Source organism: Sinocyclocheilus rhinocerous, unplaced genomic scaffold, assembly GCF_001515625.1.
Source record: "Sinocyclocheilus rhinocerous isolate Xijiao unplaced genomic scaffold, SAMN03320098_v1.1 scaffold711, whole genome shotgun sequence".
Taxonomy (NCBI): domain Eukaryota; kingdom Metazoa; phylum Chordata; class Actinopteri; order Cypriniformes; family Cyprinidae; genus Sinocyclocheilus; species Sinocyclocheilus rhinocerous.
In genome coordinates, this window is record NW_015641018.1 from 1,043,891 (window position 1) to 1,066,908 (window position 23,018).

General features: G+C 35.7%; 1 protein-coding gene across 1 annotated transcript in view; it reads right to left on the reverse strand.

Moving 5' to 3' along the window:
* Window positions 1-19,946, reverse strand: part of LOC107753790 (uncharacterized) — a 96,948-nt gene extending 77,002 nt beyond the window's left edge. Inside the window, exons 1-6 of the mRNA XM_016570022.1 lie at window positions 19,785-19,946; window positions 14,661-14,702; window positions 13,949-14,022; window positions 13,116-13,184; window positions 12,648-12,750; window positions 1,540-1,675 (exon numbers count right to left, since the gene is read on the reverse strand). Coding sequence (XP_016425508.1) covers window positions 1,540-1,675; window positions 12,648-12,750; window positions 13,116-13,184; window positions 13,949-14,022; window positions 14,661-14,702; window positions 19,785-19,902 — 542 coding nt within the window. The 5' untranslated portion in view covers window positions 19,903-19,946. The remainder of the gene's footprint in view (window positions 1-1,539; window positions 1,676-12,647; window positions 12,751-13,115; window positions 13,185-13,948; window positions 14,023-14,660; window positions 14,703-19,784) is intronic.
* Between the last annotated feature and the right edge of the window lie 3,072 nt (window positions 19,947-23,018).

Sequence of the window (23,018 nt, forward strand, 5' to 3'; positions counted from 1 at the left end):
TTTACAGTTCATGGCAAATTACAAGTCTTAGTATCAAAGCTCTATGTGAAATTTATGAATGCTGTCATGTGTTTCAAGGCTATAAGCTCTCTCCTCTATACAGCCCGATGGTGTCCAAAAGTGCATGACTCATCTTTGCATCACTGGGAATAATGTTGAAAGGTAAAAAATTAAATGAGATGGGCTAGATTGTATACCAGAAACTATGTAACACATAATGAAAAATATATTTTAGTTTAGTATCAAGGGTGCAAATTATGGGGTGAGGGGTGAAAGGTGGTTTTACTGCTTTTATTAAAGCTTGCACCAGGCTGGATGGGGGGCTTGGTGGTGCTCTAGCTGGCGGATACTCATGCTATTCACTTTCAAAACTCAAACAAAAAAATTATAACTAATGGTAATCTAAATGAACTGGTTTTATTAAAGGGGTCATATGATGCTGCTAAAAAGAACATTATTTTGTGTATTTGGCACAAAAATAAATAACAATATTTAGCATCACTGAATCAGCCTAAATACATTAATTTACACCTTACACCTACATTTGTATGGCTTAAATCAGTTAAAAATGATCTTTAAAGGAATAGTTCACCTGAAAATGAAAATTTGCTGAAAATCTACTTATCCTCGATTTGGAGAAATTTAGCATTACATCACTTGCACGCCAATGGATCCTCTGCAGTGAATGGGTGCCGTCAGAATGAGAGTCCAAACAGCTGATAAAAAGATCACAATAATCCACAAGTAATAATGCACACGACTGCAGTCTATCAATGAATGTCTTCTGATGTCAAAATTGCAAGTTTGTAATAAACAAATCTTGCAAGACATTTTAAATTTCAAACCGTCGATTCCAGCTAAAATACGAGTCCTCTATCCATAATATTGCTTTTCTCAACGAGAATATTGTCTCATCTAAACAAAAAAGACATATGCACAGATCAAGCACTGTTTACAAGCGGAAATAGTTCTAAACAAATATGTTGGTGTGTGTTTCGATGTGTAGACAGGGGATGGACTTTTTCACCAGATGAAGCGGTATTATGGATTATGGACTGGAATTGTGGCCAAAAGTGATGGTGTTAGAATGCTTTAATGAAGGATTTGTTTCATACAAACATGCAGCTTTTCGCTTCACAAGACGGACTGGAGTCATGTGGATTACTCTAATGTTTTTTTTTTGTTTGGTGTCTCATTCTGACAACACCCATTCACTGCAGATGATCCATTGGTGAGCAAGTGATGTAATGCTAAATTTCTCCAAATCTGTTCCAATGAAGTAACAAACTCGAGTACATTTTCAGCAAATTTTCAGTTTTGGGTGAACTATTCTTTTATGTTAACAGTTACAATTTAGAACATTTTACAGTGTAGTGAAGCTATTCTTCAACCATTGATTTTTCTGGTGAAACTTGATAAGCAGCCTTGACATAAGCACGCTAAGCAGAGACTAGCATACAAAGCAACACCATATGCTGGTGGTCAGCTATGCCAGCAGGACATTTTAGCCCTCAAACGTTTTGAATGAATCAGACTCACAATTGAAAGAGCAGAACAAAGTCGAATGCACGGCTGGTGTGTTTGCCCAGGAAGAGAACTCCCAGCACGTGCAGATTTGGCTGAAGGTCCTCATCTTGCCTCCGTGCTGTGACGTCCCTTTGCAGAAGACCCATATCTACAGAGAAAAACACACAGGGAAGCATTTTATCACCATCCATCTCAGAGACATAACCATGGAGGAAACAGAAGTATAACTTCAGTTAGAATGAAACATGTCAGCACTTACAATACTGGAAAATTTGACTTGGCCCTATAAGCGTCCCCTAAAGAAGACCCCTTTTTTTCCCATAGGAAGCAGTCATTAGTTGACAGCATTTGCTGCCCAGTGGCCAGAACGTTGGTGCCTGCGCCCCCATGTCTGCCACAGATGAGCAGAACCATCCTTCAACCCCTCCGAGGTGCCACACATCACCCCCGACGTGAAGTTCTGCCACAATAATAATAATAATAATAATGCATTTTATTTAATGGCGCCTTTCAAAACACCCAAGGTCACCTCACAAGCAAGCAAAGATAAAAATAAATACAAATCACTACACAATAAAAAACACACAACAAACACTCCACATATACAGATAAAGTGCAGTAAAGACTCAATAAAACATTATAAGAAAGCCTGTATAAAAAGATATGTCTTAAGACGCGTTTTAAAAGTCAGCAGGCAATCGCTGTTGCGAATATCAGGTGGAAGTGAGTTCCATAGGCGGGGGGCAGCATAGCTAAAAGATCTGGCACCCATGGTAGTTAGTCGAATCCTTATTATCAGAAAGATGTTCATGAATTTGAATTGCAATACACTTTTCCACTATCTTAGAGATAAACGGTAAATTTGAAATTGGACGAAAATTATCAAAGTTAAATGGATCAGCCCCTGGTTTCTTAATAATACCAATACCATGCCACTTACAGTGCCGCTGTACGAATTTCACACGCTAAATAATGAATCGGTGGAGAGATAAATGTAAGAAAAGGAGGGAAAACAAAGATGAATGTTTGAAGGCCAGAGATCAGAGAAGTTTGCAGCAGTGAGGAATCAAATTCGGAACAGCAGGAATAATTCATACTGCACTCCTCTTCAGTCCACAACACAGCAGGCTGCAGGAGCAGACACACTCCCAGCCAAACCCTTCAGCAACACTCACACTCCCATTATGCTGCACACACCCAGGTTAGCATATATCACTCTCTTTCTAAGGCAGCGCTACTCTCTTCACTGGTAAACAAGAGAGTCTCCATGCTGTCTAGAACAAGAGCAGCTTATGTCAAGTACAAGAGGAAAACACACTTTTACCACCATGAATATTCTCAACGTTTGTATGGAGAACAATAAATAAATAAATATTTGAATATATATTTAACCATTCTAAAATAAATAGTTAAAATACATAATAAAATAATTATAAAAATACAGCTGTAAGTAACAAATATAAACAAATATGCAATTATAAACACAGACTATTTTTTTCATAAATATCAATATATAATTGCTAATCTGAATGTATAGTTATACATCCAAATATGTAATAAATAAATAAATAGTAATTTTAGTAAATAAATAGTTATTTTAAATTGCAATTATATTAAAACAGTATTACTGGTTTTTATTGTATTTTTGTCTTGGTGAGCATAAGAGACTTCTTTCTAAAAACAATAAAATAATCTTACTGACCCCAAAATTTTGAACAGTAGTTTAAAATGTAAAACAGCAAAATATTAAACAAATAACTTAAAAAAAAAACACTGAAAATTATTAAGAATAGCCTGGTCCCAACAACAAAATTAAACTTTTTGGTTAAACATGTACCATCGTCAACTGCAGTCTTGTTGTCTATGATATTGTTTAATTGTGTTTTTATTTACAAAAGTCCTATTATAAAGATGACTATGTAGGAATAGTCAAAATTAATCCTAATTTAAATATTACATAGTTTCTTAAATATCCCTCCTCTCTCTCTCTCTCTCTCTCTCTCTCTCTATATATATATATATAAAACTCCAGAATTTCTACTTAAGAGGAGACCGATGGAAATACAACAAGAAAAAGACACCATTGTTCTGAAAGTAATAAATGGTGCTGCGCTCAGTATTACTTCACATTCACCTGTCTGTGCTGATCTCCCGAGGGACGAATAAACACAGACACCTAACAGATGTTACATATAATTCTGTTGACACAAGCGCCATCAATATTATTATATTTAGTCAGAAATAGATGTGAATTAAAAAAATACATGGTGCAGAAAACATTCATCTGGATGCGTTTCTAACTCCGACTCCGACTAAAACAGAGCGCTCAAAAGTATCGCAGAGTTTCTACTTTTCATTAGGATGACAAATCACTTTCCAAATCGTTTATGTCAGTCAGCCACCAATCTCCCTAATGATGCTTTGGCACGCAATCTGATTGGATTTTTTTACATTAAGTTAAGACTACTGTACCTGTACGGCACAAATGACAAGGGAATGGGCTGTGGAGAGTAGCCGGCTAGAACATTAATTTCTGAGAGGGACCCATCTGCTTGCAGAAAGGGACGGCCAAGTAATTAGGATCGAGAGCTGCTAGAGCTCAACACCTGTCATAGATATGTTGCGGCTCTGAGTGTGTGTGTGAGAGAGAGAGAGAGAGAGAAAGAGAGATCAGCACAGAAACATCATTATGCCGGAGGTGAATTTAGGAGGGTGAATGTGCATCACAATGACAGTCTCCACTGCTGCCAGCTCAGTCAGACGTCCACCTACTGTTAGATAACAATTAGAGACGCGCAACACTCGGTCAGCCTCCACACAAACACCTTAATATGCCATTTCCCAAAGCAACTGTGCACCATGAAATCACAACTGGAGTTTTATGGCTGTTACCTCTGAGGCCATCTATATGCTAGACACTCCTAAAAGTTCACAAAACAAACTTTTAAGAGATGCAGAGGCCCCAAAAAGCGTTTGAGCAGTTTATACACGTGTATATATATATATATATATATATTTTTTTTTTTTTCTGGGCTAATTAATGTAATATTTGCAGCTTTTATCTTTCAAGAAAACGAACCAAAATCCATCTCAGATTATTCAATAGCATATCCTGAGCTGTGAAAGCCAGCAGACAAGGGAAAACAAAAGACCATTTTACACTTTTTTTTTTTTTCTTACAAAAATGCATTTTGTCAGAATGCATGGCTACTTTTGAATGGCTGTCAGTGGAGAAAGGCACTTTTTGTGACCAGATGGTGTAGATACAGTGTCTACCAGCATGAGCGGACTGGGTTATGATGTAAACTAGGCTTTTGGCTATTAAAAGACAAGAACAAAGCCTTCGTTATGTTCCAATGTACTGTTTCAACTGGAAATACGTCAACACAGGAAAGAAAATTTGTCAAGCCATTTCAAAGCTTGCTCAGACAGGCATCTAGCATCCAAATGCCGCCCCCAATGTCTATTTACTGCCCATCAATCAAATCTGGAATGTAATTATGTTTTCAAGTTAAAAATGCAAGTTCTTCACACAAATTAGCCCAACATACTGAATAAATGTCCTGCTGTAAACTTGGAGCAAGACCTAACAATATTTCCCTTCTCAAAAACCTACTTGTACAAGATGGAAAGAGTAACATGCAAGTCACACCAAAAAGAAACATGAATATTTCAAAACAGTTGTCATCATGTCTATCCCTGAAAATGTAGGATGACAGCAAGTCTTGAGGGAAAGACTGTGATAGGAAAAGTGAGAGAAAGAGTGGGAGAGAGAAAAAAAGTTTGTCTGGCTAAAAAAAAAAAAGAGCTTTGTAACTTGATATACTTCACATCAGAGTTGTTGACGCTTTCTGTGGAATATAACACTGTGTGATAAATCTTACAGATCATCAGCAAAGCTCTCCTTGTCTAGGTGGCTTTTCCGTAAAGAGATTCTTAGAGGGAGCTTTTCCAAGAGGTCCAGTGGTCAGGATCATATGACCATAAATAGCACTGTGGACTAAACGGCTGTTTCTGTAAGATGCATTTAAAGCAGACATCTTAGCAGTTCAAATGGACATAGAAAAAGTGGCTGCTGATGAACCAGTGCTGCAATATAAAAACATAAAATCTATTTTTTTTTTAATCTTTAAAATATATAGATTTGTCCTATAATTTTAACAAGTTTTAGAAAAGCAAAATGTAAACTATTTAAATAAATACATTTGATATGATCATGTATATAAACCAGTCATATAATATAGTAAATTTAATGTTTTAATATATATAAACAAAATACATTTTAAATAAATAACTAAAGAGAGTTTAAACTAACTGAACTTTAAAGAACTTTAAAGATACAGTATTTGTCATAACGCTCTAATTCTCACAAGACAATAATGTATTTGCAAAAACAATGGCACACTGAAATTACTATGATATTTTATATTTATCAGCAAAATCACTGTAAATATGCTGTGAATATTAACTATATGACCCAGCTCTACTGCGTACTAGCTGATACGTGGATGAAATGAGTGGCGACTGCAATAAAGAGACCAGTGGGAGTGCTCAAACAAATTACCACTACATTTTGCTTTTGGACACAGTCTGTTTGTCAGCACACAAGTGTAGCCAGGCCCTGTGTCTTTAGTCTTTGCTGAGCACGCTCTCAAACCAGCTACAGTTTGCTATTGCTTAGAATCCATCACAGTTGTTGAGCCATTTAGGCATACAAGGCAGGATCAATGCAATAATAAAACCAATTCATGACAACAATGATAGCCAAAAGGTAACCAAGCAACATTGCGATAAAAAGCAAGACCTTGTACACCTTTGTATGAAGACAAAAAAGCCCAACATTCTTTTGCAGACTGTTATGTATGAGAAAAAGCAATGCACACAAAGCAGCCAACATAACAATGAGACCTTAGTGGTGGTGTGCCAATCAATAAGAAACAAAAAAGTGGAAGAACAAAGTGAGAAGTGTCATGTATGTAAACCACTCATATAAACTGAATGAAAATGTTTTATTTGAAGGAAGAGTTATTATGAATTATGGACAAATATTGACAGCCAATCAGTGATGGTTTAATGTTAAAAAACATCTTAATGGTGTATTTGTTTCTTACAAACATGCAGGATTATTGTGATTTTTTATTTTTATTTTTATCAGCTGTTTGGACTCTCATTCTGACGGTACCCATTCACTGCAGAGGATCAACAGGTAATATATTTTAATTTGCTCAATGCAGATATCTAATATGATAATATTAAGATTACTTGCAGGTACAGCATAAAAAATAAATATAGACTAGCATTGAGATTTCATGATGAAATTGTGTTGTGGAATTCTAAGCTACTATTTTCATGTTTTCTTTTTAAATCTGAGCCACATCACCTCATTTATGCTACTAAAGATCAATCCAATTTGCAAAAATGAAAGCCAGTCGCACAGCTGATCACACCAAACTAACCCTGTATGTCTGGCAGGGCATGCAGAAAATTGTCTGAAATGTTACTGTTAAATTTCCTCTATGATGAATGCATATTGGCTCTCTATCGTGTTTTCTGGAACACACAGTCTCATATTCAGCACTAAGCAGATAGTGATGGGGAATCATTTACAGTGCATTTCTATGCTCAGAGACATCTATCTTTTTAATGGGCTTCTTATCAAACGCCAGCAAGCCCACCGTGCAGCCCAAGCATGAAAGCCTAATTGAATCATAGAATGCTAGGGCATTGCGAAACCTATCTGATGACACTGTCAACCTGGCATATAAATTAAGCAGGGCTCTAGGAGAAAATAGTGCTCTGCACGCCCAGCCTGCAGTAATAAAGCAAATTTTTAGCATTAATGCTTTATTTAAAAGTGCATTAACACAGATAGGTTATTAATTTCAAGCATTTTATGAGTATAATAGCACAGATGACCATGAAAGGCACCTTGATCGTGTGATAAAAGAATATACCGCTGGGCTCAGTGTGGGCCTATGGGGGATTTGCTGGGATATGAGCAAGTCTTTCTCTCTAAAAACTCACTCTGACTTGCCAGACCTTACCAGTATCTGACAATCTAACACCAAATGACAGATGCAAACTCCTTCTTACATACTGAGTAGCAAAAAGTAAAAAATTCTGCTTCATTCAATTCAATATGTTATCTGTTGTTTCTTCGTAATTAAATTGTGAAATGTATAAGCAATTTCACAATGAAAATTGTTTCTGTTCACACACACACACACACACACACACACACACACACATATATATATATATGTATATATATATATATATTTTATTTTTATTTTCCCCTTATGCTCAAGGCTTTATCTATTTGATCAAAAATACAGAAAAAAAAATTAATTTTGTTAACTATTATTGCAATTTAAAATAAGTTTTTATTTATTTATTTATACTTTTATACTTTATTTTTAATAAATGCTGTTCTTTTTTTAACTTTTTTCATCAAAGAATCAAAGAAAAAAGTATTACTTAAAAAATTAAGCAGCACAACAGTTTCAACATTGATAATAATCAGCATAATAGAATGATTTCTGAAGGATCATGTGACACTGAAAACTGGAGTAATGGCTGACAAAATTTCAGAGCTGCATCATAGAAATAAATTATATTTTAAAGTATATTAAAATAGAAAACCAATACTAGAAATTGCAATAATATTTTACAATATTACAGTTTTTTTCTGTATTTTTGATCAAATAAATACAGCCTTGATGAGCATAAGAGACTTCATTAAAAAACATTAAAAACCTTACTGATCCTAGACTTTAGAATGGCAGTGTATATAAAAAAATATTATTATTATTATTTTTGAAGAAAACAATTATTGGTGTACAATTTTACAAGAAAATGCACCGCTTTATAAGTTTTACTTTGTTCAATTCAATAAACAATACTTTTATAAAACATACAAAATATTAATATGATGCACAGGGTAAACATGCAAAATTATTGACATGTCAATGGAATATTATTTATTTTGTAAATACATAAATGGTGTGCTTTACCAGATTAACACATGGGACAATCCCTGGGCCAAATATTGCATTTGAATTAATCCTATTGTCAAATGGCTTACGTGTTTCTGTCAAAATACTGTACAGTTTGATTGGACTTTTGACATCAACAACAAAAGACTTGAACATATCTAATATGCACAGGTCAGCTGTGTTTTATTATTTGCATTTATCATAATTTTTTCCCTGCTGAACAAACCTGTGACCCACCAATGAAGAAGCACTGCAAGGTTCAGACTTATAGAGTGAAATAAAGAAGCAAAGTGTTTCTGTTGGTTCAGCTGTCTGCATTTTGAATAAAGTACACAACAAATTGGCACAGTCTCGCTGACTTGTGTAAAATGCTTATCTTTCCTAAAAGATTTCCTTGATGGAACGCTGACTGCCTTATATTTGAAGTCATTCATTAAGCATAGTGAGAAATATTCCAAGCAACCAATTCATTTTAAATGGTATTCCTCCAGTTAATTTCGCACACTGCGTCAAACTCTATTTAACTGCTGATTTGAAAGCGGTTCAGCACAAACAAATGAAGTGCTATAATCGAGGTCTGCTTCTCTTTAAAGAAAACCACAAGAAGTCTAAAGGGAATTTTCATCACCTCGAAGCAAGTGGCTGTTTGGAAGATATCACAGACAAAGCATTTAACTATGAGTTAACAGTGCAAAAAGATGGAAAGGAATATTGCAGAACGCAAAGTCAAACTTTTCCCACAAAGAATGCATTGTTGTTCCTAATTTCACAGGGGTGCAAATGAACAATGGGTGTGCAGTAAAGCCATTATCTGCACGGCACCCATTCACTGCATAGGATAGGCAATGTTTAGCTGTGTTTCAACTTTACAAACCTTGGGCCACGTTAATGAAACATAAGCGAACAAACTTCTCTGTAAATTGTTTGTAAAAACTATTCTCACACATGCAGTTGCATTCAATTTAATGCAATACTTAATTTAAGAATACAGACAAAACATTAAATGGCTTGAGAAGCTTCTAAAAAGTTTTCATTCAATATGGTTTACAACAGTTTTTATTAATTCTTGATTGTTCTACAGCATTTATCATACACTATAAACACAAATGTACCTTTTTAAATAAGAATTACTGCTTACATTTAGTAGGTTGCATTGTCAGGTTACATTTTATTTAATAATCTAATTTTAAAATGATTATTAATACTCCTGCTAGTTTCATCAGCAGATTCTAAAAAATGACTTTTTAGGCAACTTCTACCATGATGATAGACAATTTAGACGATACCAACACATGATAAAGTTGATATCATGTGATACAACTGCAATGTTATACTACAGTGGTTCCCAACCCTGGTCCTGGAGGCACCCCAACACTGCACATTTTGCTATATGTTATATTTCACACACACACACACACAAACACAGACAGACCGACAGATGGATAGATTTTTACATTTAAAATTAAAAAATACCATTGACAGAAACAGACGACTATCGTAAATCTTAAAAAACAATATAAATAACTTTTCCTACCTCCACGAGTGCATTCCATTATATCGCCTTGTTCATCTAAACATGTACTTTTCCTCGCTTTACCCCTAGCCAAAAAGTCATATGTTGACTCTGAAACACAGTAGACTTTAATTATTTATGGTGTAAATATTATTTATGGTGTAATTATTAAAAGCTCACTGTATTATGCATTGTATTATGAGAGAGAGATAGACTAAGCGAGTGAGATTACCTTAATCTGATACAGCATTCATTCTTCAACTCAATCTCATATTCAGCATAAATAATAGAATAGAATAGAATATCCACTGAGGAAAGCGATAGGCTCTTTGTCGTACTGTCCTTTCATAAGGGCGATTTACAATGACAGTGCTGCTCAGTGCACTTGTTGGTTGCTCTTACAAGCTGTTGTTGAAAGCAAAAATAACTTCCTTGTTTACAACTCTGCTTCAGTCTCTTTCAATATAAAAGTCTTTAATGTTGACTCACTAATCAAGTCTCTTGTCACCATCTAATGGCAGAATAAAGTAACTAATCACCATCACAAACACACACAGTTTCCCAATACTAAATACTATTATTAAATACTTCTATTATTTATATAAAATATTATTATTGAATAATAACATTTAATAAACAACAACAGCCATCATAAAAGTTGCTAGGCAATTCAGTCAAAAGTACAAAGGCAGCGCTCTGATATACAGCATTAAAATTATATAAAATGGAACGTGATGATATTTTGCCCTCAGCCAAAACTATTTGCTCTGGAACAAATAATAGATTAACGAGACCAAAGACTGCCCATTAGATTTACCCAAAACAAATTATATCTCATGTTTAACCACTATAGAGACATCAGAGCCAGTGACAAATTCCAGAAGATCTGGCCGAGGTAAGGCTGCTTTACCTCAGCGAGTTCATGAGCGCTAAACGTCCGCTGACGCCCTGGAGCTTATATCTCCGAAAACGCTGAAGCAAATGTTCAAATAGACGTTATCTTTATTAATAAACTGATAATTTTAAGTCTAAACAAGTACATTCTCACCTAAAAAACTCTTTAAAACTACATTTTGTTATACAAAAACTATTATTTATATTATTTATAAAATTATAGTGGTCTGGGCATCCTCCATGACACTCGCTGTGAGAAATACCGCAAACGGAGAGATACAAATGGTGAAACAGTTATAGCTCTGTTATCACTAGAATATTGCACTCCTCTCAGCCAATCAGATTTAAGGACCAGAAAGAACTGTTGTATAAAACTTGATAATAATGAGGATACGCAGCTTAAACCAAGTTCAGGATATTTACAGTAAGTTACCGTTTTTTTACTTCAATACCATGTGGGTCAGTGACAATTTGTGTGTCTGTGTCAGATGGCTGTGATTCCCACTGACGTTCACAGGAAGGCTTCTTTTCTCGCCCATCATCCCCGCTGACAGGGCGGCCCCCTCTCTTTGCCTCATTCATCTTCATTAGCTGTCCATTCCCTCCATCTCATGTCAAAAATACTTAATGTCTCTGTTGCGTGGGCCAAGATGAGCCCTGATTAGTTAGCGCCAATACTGAAGCGTTTCAGCGTCGCCTCTGCGTTACTCCCCGATCTGGTTCCGTTAACAGTCCCTGTAGTCCTTTTAGCAAAGAAACAATACAGCTGCCATCTGTTTCCTGCTATACTTCCTACTGTTTTACGTGGCCTACCACCTCCCGCCTAACCAGTTAAACAGCGGGGAAAACAGCAAGAATGAAGGCAAATACAAATATGTTTACTTTAAATGAGTGCCAGCGCCAAATTTACCACTGAGCCTTGGCCTCTAAACAACAATGGTAAAGTAATACCTACAGAGATGGGAAATCACAGAGATATATAAATCCAAGGATCAAGTCTTTATTAAAAACTTTAAGGTTATCTAAATACGAGTAGACCATGTAATAATTCTAAAAATAAAATCAACAAATAAAACAGCATTTGATGTACTTACTATCGAGAAAGCATGGTTCTGTGGTTCCATTTTCCCTCTTCCTAGCATGGGACATGAAAAATTATAGTTGCCTTGTTTAACCATTTCTATTCCATTCTATTTACAATGTTGCTGATTTTCTTGTCACATTTAGTAACCTCTGTTTGTGTGTTTGGTACTATACTCAAAATGATCCGTTAGCTGATTGTTACCCTTGTAAATTCAGTCAAGACATTTAGTTAAAAAAAAAAAAAATAATTATGATAGCAGTTCAGCAGACACTTTTTTTAACAGTGTATTTCATATCAAAATATTGGCTTTGAGGATCATATCTCTTGTGGATAATAAGTATTCCAAAGACTTAGGAGTCAAAGCTGCATTGCAGGATATTAGATCCTAAAATATTCTTCTCATTTCAATTGCACTGAAAATGAAAAGACTAGCAAAACCCTATGAACTGGCAAAGCATGCAAATCTTCATTAAAAACTTTTCAGTCAACAATCTTCTTCAAACATGATTAACCGGCATATTTAGGAAAAAAAAATAAAAAAATATTAAAATAACATAAAATGAAAACAAACAATAAATAAATAGAGTCATAGAGTCGGATGCTTCATTCAGTAACTTTTTATAATGTGTCATACCTGCCTCTTCCACTTCCTCCCCATCTTCTTCCTCTTCTGCATTTTGTGTCGGAGGTTCTGCAGAACCGACTTCTTCCATTAAGATCCTCTCAGTTTCTGCAGTCTGGCACAGGACACCAGAATACATTATCTTCATCAACACAATGAACTGATTTGACATTATCATTCTACTACTAAACGAGCTATTGTGCATTTGCCTCATTTGTGAATGCAATTACACTTGTATAATTTTGTTCAGGGGTTGGGAGAGATTTTTTTAAAATATATTTTTGGAAGTCACATATGCTCACTGCATTTATTTTTCATTAATGATCAAAATACAGTAAAACAGTAATATTTAAAAATATTATTACAATTCAAAATAACTGTTTTCTTTGTTAATATATTGTAAAATAAAATGTATTCCTGTGATAGAAAAATAAAATGTTACTGTACCCAAACCTTTGAACGGTAGTGTCATTTTTTTACCTTCAGTGCCTCAAGTTGGGCTAAACGGCATCGTTGAAGCAAATCTACAAACAGGTAAATGAGCAGAGCCTAAAAGAGAATGAATCAACATTTATTCTAAATAAGTTATTGCAGACGCAATGTTTTCTAATTTTGCAAGAAAATCCAGAAAATATGTTCGTTTGAAAAAAATGGCAGTTTAAAGACCATCAAGATGCCGGTGTGCCCTTAAAAGCTGACTGTTTCATTTAAATTTATATGCATTTGTGTAGGTTTTTATGATTTTTTTATTTTTAATTTTTAAATCTGTGGAAATCTGCTGAACATCCTGTCGAGTTCTGTGGCTGATGGTTTGCGGTCAGTGTAAATTGTTGAAGATTTTGTTGTTAAAATAAAACTGCTACCTAATTTTTTTGTGCTGCAATAGTACAAAAGTTCTAAAAGAGGAAATGAATTTGGAAAAGAATCAAAGACAGCAGCATAAGTAAGTTTTTCAAAGCTGGAAGATTCAGACATTTTTTTTTACAATAAGTCTCTCTTAAATGTCAAACAAGACAAATGTTAGTCGCAATGTCATGTTATTATCAAAACGCAAGATCTGCTTTAGAACTGTAGATACTGTGAAGTCAAAATCAACTCCATCAAATGTCAGAAAATGGTTCAATAAAAGAAGAAGATGAAAATATGAATAGAAAAAGAAGCCACCTCATAATTACCAAAAGAAGCAGCAGTTTTGAAAAACCATGTCAGTTTTGAAACGTTAAAGTCGTTTGAAATGGAGCTAAGAATCCAAAACAATGTCAGAATAAATACAACAACGAAAAAAAAGAAAAAGAAAAAGAAAAATGTCTTACCTGCACTAGAAAGCCTACAAGGAAGGATATCAAGAAAGGCACCAGACCTGCCCGAGCGATAGTTACAGGCAGTCCTACAAAAAAAACAAAACAAAAAAAAACACCTTATCTGATGATTATGTCACGACAGAATCTGATGTATACTGAATATATCTGCATGGCCTTATATTAAAGCAAACATATTCACATATTCAGCCACTCATATCAGATATTATCTCTAGACTGAATCATTTGATGGTGGTAATTTTATTATGGCTAGAAGAACACTTTAAAACGATTTAACTCAGATAGGAGGAAATCAAAAGAGAAATGTCTTTTTTTAACAACTATTAAATCTCACTGAAACAGAACAGTTAAATTCAATGCACCATGTAATTGTGGTGTCTTATAAATATATACCTGCTACTGTTCAGACCATAAAGCCTGGGTATATCATTAACAAAACAGAATATAGTCTTGCTGAAAACCCATTGAGAAATTATGTTTAACTCCATTTTGCCCGTTAATGTTCTCATGCATGGATTTTATTCCTTCCTTTTCCATTCCAATAGTTAATTAAAGAAAATAAGACCTTCTGCAGTCTTTTCTTAACTGCTGTGGATCAGTGAGCATCTGTCTTATATGCTGTGCAAAAAATAACAAGGACTAAATTAGATAAATCAGCATAATGCTATTTGGTATATTTTTAATTGCACACTAAGATTTTACATACCCAGGATCCCGGTCCCCAGTATTGTAGCAATTGTTAAAAAATCTGTGGAGAGACAACATGTGTTTAAATGTTTAATATAACAGAACAGAATTAATGAATGTATTTCATGTATTCATAATTCACATCATCTGTGGTAACAGGGAAGCTGATTTGTGCACTGGATGAACACATGTACATAAATGATACCTCTTGATCTAAGTTGACCACATAACTATAAATGAAAACGAGGGACAGTTCATCAGTTAAAAAAAAACAACTGAATTTTCCTATGATTGATCTAACCTATTATTCATTTGGTTTTGTGTATTTTGACAATAATGATGAACTATGATTTGATTAAAACTACAGTATAAACAGCAATATTGTGAACTATTATTACATTTTAAAATGTTTTCTATTTTAAATTGTACTGATACAAAGCTGGATTTTCAGCATCATTACTTCAGTCTTCAGTGTCACATGATCCTTCAGAAATCATTCTAATATGTTGATTTGATGCATTAAAACATTTCTTATTATTATCAATGTTAGAAAACAGTTGTGCCCGCTTAATATGTCTGTGGAAAACCATGACACCTTTATTTCAGGATTCTCTGATGAATAGAAAATTTTAAAAAAGCATTTATTTGAAATTATTTTGTAACATTATAAATGGCTTTACTGTCACTTTTGATCCATTTACAGTAGTGTTTTATTTTAATTTGGATGTTAGGAGCTATTATTTCAGTTCAGGGGCTGTTTTGAATGCACAATAAAAAATAAAAAAGGAACATTTCTGGCAAAATTTGTCAACAATGCCAAAATAAGTTAAATGAAGCTGAGAATAGTCCACTCTTATTGCTGTCTGAAACCATAATCAAATTAGCCCAACAAACATACAAGAGAGAGAGGGATATTAATACTATCAGTATAAAAACTTTGATCAAATAAAAGATCCTCCCTATCAAACCATCACAATGTCACCTTGTCTTAACACAGCTCAACTCTTTCAGCTCTAACCCGAGGTGGCAGTCAAGATTTACATGTGTGCAGGTAAGGATTGAAGAGCAGCTGTACAGTAAAATGAGAGAAGCAATACAAGAAGAACTGTGCTGCATAGAAGAGAGAGAGTGAAAAAAAACCTAAGCATAAACACTTCTCCTCTGGCCTAATTACAGAAATTACGCCACGGCTCTTTGATGCATATTAATAAGATGCTTCTGATTAGCCTCTCACAGAGAAATAACAGCGGCAGTCACGAATGAGAAGCCAGACTGAAAAGTTCAAATTGACTTTGCTGACACTACAGATAGCATTTGATTTTCCAATTACAGTGTAAATGTTTGGGCAGGATTAGTTACAGATGCACGAATATCATCAGGGAATAAACACTTATTGTTAAAATGGAAAAATTATCCTTGAAGGCTTTTTATCTGCCTCAAAGTACAACAAACCAGGTATTCTCGTCGGCAAAGAGTGATATTAGCATTTCATGTCTAAAAATACCAGAAAAAAACAACAACTTTTGTTATCTGTAAAAGCAGCGTGGCCATATCATCAGGCCCCTAAATAAACTCTCAGCTCAGAGATATGAGTTTGTGTAATAATATGACACGCCAGGAAATGAAATTTGAGAGATGAAAGAGGTTCGTCAATGCCGTAAGCTATAGCAAATAACAGAAAGAACAAGTCTCGGTAAAGCTGGTAAATGGGCAGATTTGATTAATTGACAGAATGCCTGAAATACTGTATACAATCTTCGCAGGCAGAATTATGGGGCAGCTATTTGCGGATTTGAATTACGCCCACACTCACAGTCAAGATGATGGATGACAATAAGTAAGTACAGAAGTAGCAAAGTAACTATGATGGCATTTTAATGACGCCGATATCAGTCGCTCTGGCAATCAGCCAAGTGAAGAAACATCCTCGCGCAGCTGTTTAATTTCAACATCACGCAAGTTTCGCTGCGGAACGCGTTTTCCTGCAGGTCTCTCATATTAGGTCTGATTAATGGATGGTTGTTGAATTTTTATGTACTTGCACTATAAACCTAATTTCTGGAAATCACAATGCAGACAGTAATTGTGTTATCGGCTTGCTAAAATCCACTTAGGGATATAAAACAGGAGAAAAATTGAAGACACAATGAAAATTATGCCTGATGCTGTACAAACAACAGGAGCTGTCAGTATATACACGCTTCTGCTTGATGGCCGGATCGAGCAACAAAACCAAGCAGTTTACACATAAAATAGGCCTAAAAGGTTTACGCAGCTGTCACATACATGCAGCTACTCTGCCAATAACAACATCTGCAGGCTTTCTACTAAAACAACACCACAGCACGTGCAGCTGTAACCAGAAACATAAAGCAGGGGTGCTTTCTATTGCCATTTAAAGGAATAACATTAGTTGATTCGTGCTGAACCCAAGGGAAGATGTTTAGCAGAATATTAACTCTGCTTTTTCTTTCAATGAAAGTAAACAGATACCAGGTGCCGTTAAGTTCTGAAAATTACAATCAACAAGCAACATAAACGTGGTCCTCATGCACAATTGTCTGAATCTCCTGATTCGGTAATATATATCTTACGATATCTCCGGTAACACTTTAGTATAGGGACCAATTCTCACTATTAAGTTGCTTATTAGCATGCCTTAACATATCATCCCTAATCCTACCCAATACCTGAACTTAACAACTACCTTATACTAACTATTAATAAGCAACAAATTAGGAGTTTACTGAGGCAAAAGTCGTAGCTAATGGTTTGTTAATAGCGAGAATTAGACCTTGAAATAAAGTGTGACCTTATACGGTATACATTTTCCCTACATAAACATGTTTCACATTTATCTGTTCATATTTTATTCATGAGAAATAATGTATTATTAAACATGTATGTCCCAATCTAAGAATATATACTTTACTTATTGAACTTTGTCATTTTAACCGAATTTTGAACATCATAATACTCTCTATTTTTATTGTCCATATACAGTATTGATTGAACTTTCATACTGTCATTCACTACTAAATCTTAATATCCACCCTAGTTTTCCTTGGTGCATTTATGAGAGACAATAACACTGCTATTACATTTCACAAATATTTACAAAGAAACGACGAGAAAACGTCTCTTATGTATGGTAACCCTCGTTCCCTGAAGGAGGGAACGGAGACGTCACGTCGTGACCGACGAATTGGGATATCGCTTCGATAGACCAATCTACTTCGAGTGTAAACTAAATGAGCCAATGCACATTGGCATGCAATTATTGCATCCAGCTGCCGCTGATCACAGCGTGAGTATAATAAGGCAGCAGGTGCAATGCATACCAGGTTTTCGCTGAGAAGCCGAGCCGGCGACCCGGCCGCTCAGCGGTGGTACAGGGACCAATTCTCACTATTAAGTTGCTTATTAGCATGCCTTAACATATTAGCTGGTTAGTAGTAGGCCTACTTATAAAGCACATATTCTGCATGACCATATTGTCACGGTGCGTGCGGGGAGATGAAGCGAGGACTCAAGTGCAGGAGAAATGGTTATTTCGTCGGTCACGACGTGACTCGTAGTGACCGACTGAAAGGGAACAGGTTTAATTAAACGTGAAATTTTGAGGTAGAAAGACAGAAATAGTATTTTCTTGAACATTATTCTTTTCAACTAACTCGGACGAGACAGTACATGAAACCGATCTGAATTATTCGTTAACGAACAGAACTGATCCAGTTCTTAAAGTCCCCATGAAGTTTTTTGGGTGTTAGTATCAATACGTTAGTCTTAAGGTTATCTATAAGGTAGTGTGCTCCAAAATAGTGACAAAATTCGCATTTAGAAGATATAAGCATTCTACCCTTATTAGAGTTAAGTGCAAGCTTTCAGTTTGTCACTTCCGCCAAAACGGCTCAACGATTTTTTTGACGTCACATCGTACTTCAGCTTCTCATCAAACTTTCTGTCCAATCAAATGCTCTCTAGAATCCGAAGCGCCCACCCCCTACACTATAAAATAGACGCTGAAGTCGCGGCTGAAATCGGTCACTTGTCCACAGAATTAGTATTTTCTGTACAGTGAATGGCACGTAGTGCACTATATAGGGGACAGGGAACGATTCAAACAGTGTAAATATGCTTTCCATTGAGGAAAAAAAGAAGTCTGGTTTCGCGCTGTGTCACGCTAACCACCGCACCACACACACACTTTGCTCCGGTCCAGAGACATGATAGCACGGAGCGGATCACATATGCGCGAGTCGGCGCAGACCACAAAATATATCGGAGCTATTTGAATTCTATACATAATGCTATATTTTATAGCAATATGGATGAGATTGTGCTGGCATACCCTGTCAAATGCGGCTTTACGGAGCTCAACGGCTCTAGACGGCTCTAGCCAAAGCTGTGATATAAACGAAAGCTATTGGCTATTTTAAAAAGGGGCGGGGCTGCTTGATATGTCCCGCCCTGTCTTCCTGTTTCAGTTAAAATGACGTCAACACATAGCGTAACGCTGCATGTTTCAAAGCATTTCAGGGGACCTTTAAGTTCAACTCACTGACTCACTGATCTGTTTACAGCTGTTTCTCCTTTACGGTTCTGTGGAAGAAACCAAATCACAGGGGTTTGGAACAACACAAGGGTGAGTAAATGATGACAGAATTGTCATTTCGGATAAACTACTCTTTTAAATTATATTTTTAAATGTCTCAACATAAATCCACTCAGATGCTGGTTGACATTTAAGCAAGCCTATGACGAATTTAAAGAAACGGTTAAATTTCTCAACTTACACTTTGACAATAAACAAAGCCATAACGTATAAAAAGAACACCGGAAAAGATCAAATAACAACTCCTGTCAAGAGAAACAACTAGAAGAAGAAAAAAGCTTCTCCCATGCATGCATGCGTGTGAGGTGCACGTTAGCGGAGCATTCAGCGGAGGAGAATGACGTCATGGTATTGTATCTCTGAACTGGACATGAAGGCGGCAAATCAGGAGAGATATAAAGATGTAACGTGCTCTGTCCGTTATGCAATATGGTGTTAAATGTTCAATTCAGTGATATAGTGCGGGGTGGGTATTTTAGACCTCTGCGTTGCTATCACACATCGATCTCTCTCTCCCCTGATACTCACAGCACTGCAGATAAATAAAGCTCAGTTTCCAGGGTCTATCCTGGTTTTTCCTTGCGCTTTTGAAAGACACTGGTGTCACAGTGTTTTCTGAGATCTCCTCTGCTGCTGTCGCCATCATTGCATTTAATGTATCCCGTCTCTCGCGTGCGTTCCTACTGGAAGCGCGTGATGCTGCGCGTGCGCGTCGAGTTGCAAGTGCGCGCGTTGTAATGTCACGGCTGCTACTGATACTGTAATTTGAAGGAAAAAAATAAGAGCAGAAGGCGAAGCTATAATAAAACAAACATATTCAGGAATTTGTTTTATTGAATTGCTTTAACATACTGCTAAATGGAATATCACATCAAAACAGCCAGAATGTTTGTCTGTGAAAGGCCTATAATGCAGTTGTTGTGGAATAACTAACAAAAATATATTAAAAAAGATATTCAATAAACCTTTCAATAAATAGTTTATATATACTGTTCAATAAGTCATTACTATAACTATAACCTATTCAAATATATTAAAAACAAAAATCTGATTTTAATGAGAAAGACTGATTAAAATGTGATTGTAAGTGACTTTTTCTTGATAACAAACTTTACTCTTTTATTAGAGCAATTGGATGTTAAAGGGGTCATATGATGCGATTTCAATTTTTCCTTTCTCTTTGGAGTGTTACAAGCTCCTGGTGCATAAAGAAGATCTGTAAAGTTGCAAAGACTAAAGTCTCAAATCCAAAGTGATATTCTTTATAAAAGTTAAGAGTCAGCCACACCTACCTAAAACGGCTGGTTCTAACACGCCCCCACATATCTACGTCACTATCTGGGAAGATTTGCATAACGCCGCCCAAATGTTCACACAAAGAAAGAAGGTGTAACTTTTATTCTCGCTGTAGTATTGTTGCTGCCGCCACCGCCATGTCGTGAAGGCGCTGTGTGCTTCGTTGCGAAAGCGAATCTACTTTGTTTGGCCTTCCAAAAGAGGACGATATTGCTTCATCATGCCTGGAGCTGATCCGTGCTGGTTGCTGAGGAAATACAACAACTTCGCTTTTCAGACCGATTAGTTTTGTAAAAATCGACGCGTTTCAGAAAGGCGGGGCACAGAGGAGAAACAATAATGTACAGTATGTGGAAAATAATGTGTTTTTTTAACCTTAAACCGCATAAACACATTTCATTACACCAAATACACAAAATAATGTTCTTTTTAGCAGCATCATATGACCCCTTTAAATCAAGGAGCTTTACAAGTCAGCATTAGTGTTTTAATACTCTCCCCATACAGTTTTTAGAGAAGGCTGTGACCTTTTCCCTTTTCTGTTTACGACTGCAATGATTAAAGACATTTATAACAACAGATTTGAATAACTCCCTCTTGGATAGTCAAATAACAAAAGTGATTATCATATGTGCTTGGAAACAAATATAATGGAATGACAGAGCAGCTGTGTGGAAAGAAATACAACTTTTTGCTAAAAAAAAGAGCTTATTTAAATGGCTGTAAGCCAAAATGTCAAAACAGATACATTGACACAGATTTCATCATTAAGCTCAAGGAAATTTTTGTTCAGAGATTTGTTCCGAAGAGAAAACAAATGAACTCTTGAGGATAATTTGATTACTTTAGCCTAAACACTTGTGAAGACAACACAGGTGTTTGAGTGCACTAGAACCCGAGTACCCGCCGGTTGCCGGGGTCAGTATTATTATATTAACATTGACCATCAGAATCACTTGTAATTCATCTATACTTGACAGAAAAAGGCAGATTAACATTATATGGTCTTTCAGTGAGAAATGAAATGAGATTGATGATCCAACTGATGTTATTCCAGCACTGGTATTTATTGCCTTAGGATCATTTTATGTTCAGTGGCATACAAATTAAGCAGAGAAAAAAATAACATGCATCTAAAAATCCTCTCTACCCTTATTAGAGTTAAGTGCATTTTGAATATCACATTATATCGCTTCTCATTTTAAATATTCCTTTCTCCAACATACCGTGAATTAAATAAAACCTTCCACCCATTTAAACAGCGACAGCGTGTTCACATTGTCCATCCATTAGGTATTTTCTGACCCATGTGGGTCCACGAGACATCAAACTAAAGACAACACAATTATATTTAATGCCCCACTGGCTATAAAAAAGTCTGGATTCAACCTCTGTGGACCATTGAGACAAAACATAAATGTCATTTAGTGTTGGACATTAAATGCACTAAAATGTCATTTAGTATGTGTCACCAAACACACTCTATGAATTATGTTCAGGAGTGTTGCTCTCCACACTGGGTGTTCTCAAGCTTTGACATCCCGATATACAAGAGTGATTTAACATGCACTGCATTTACAACAATACTGATTTTAGTATAATGTGATGCCATGGAAAAAAATACTGGGAAAAACTGTTTACAGATCTACTCTACATATGTATTCAGTACACGGCTTTCAGGAATACTCGTTTCTGACTGGTCAATCAGGGCATTTAGCGGTTTAGATATTTTGCCGTCGCCTATAACAACTCTCTATGTTTATTAGACCGCTCATTCAAGTAAAGGTGAACATTTACCATTGCTCGGCAAATTTTCACGGACGAAATTCAGTCTAAATTTAATAAGAATTCACACGATCTAGAATTTTTTGTGAGGGGCGAAAATGTTCTCCACTTTCCAAATTTGAATGAATAACTTAAACCTGCAGCAAAATCTATGTGGAGAAACATTTCGCCCCCACACAAAATTCCAAATCGGATGGATTCCTATTGAAATGATTAGATTTCACTCCCAAAAATTTGTCAAACAACAATATGTGACTACACCTTAACTGAAACAAATGTTACTTTCTTGTTCAATGCAAGCAAAACTCCACCATCTTGTCTCAGTTATCAGTTGTAGTGAAAATGACATCAGATTACTAAACTATTGTTAAAAATAAACATATTAATGAATTTATTTGGTGAGTAGCCGCATAATAAGCGAGATAACATATAGTCAGATGGTTGTTTTTGCAAAATAAACCCCTTCTGGTTTGTGTAGGAGTCCTGATCACCCTATCTGGGTTTACTTAAAGCTGCAGTCCGTAAGTTTTGCCTCTTTGTCGCCATCTCTGTTTGAAAACCTGGAATTGCAGCTGTGTGCGGAATTATCTAGCTTCAATTTCTGCACAGTCTAATCTAATAGCCATACTCTTCGAATTTCATATTAAGAAATTATTTTAACCCAAAAAGCAAACTATGCTC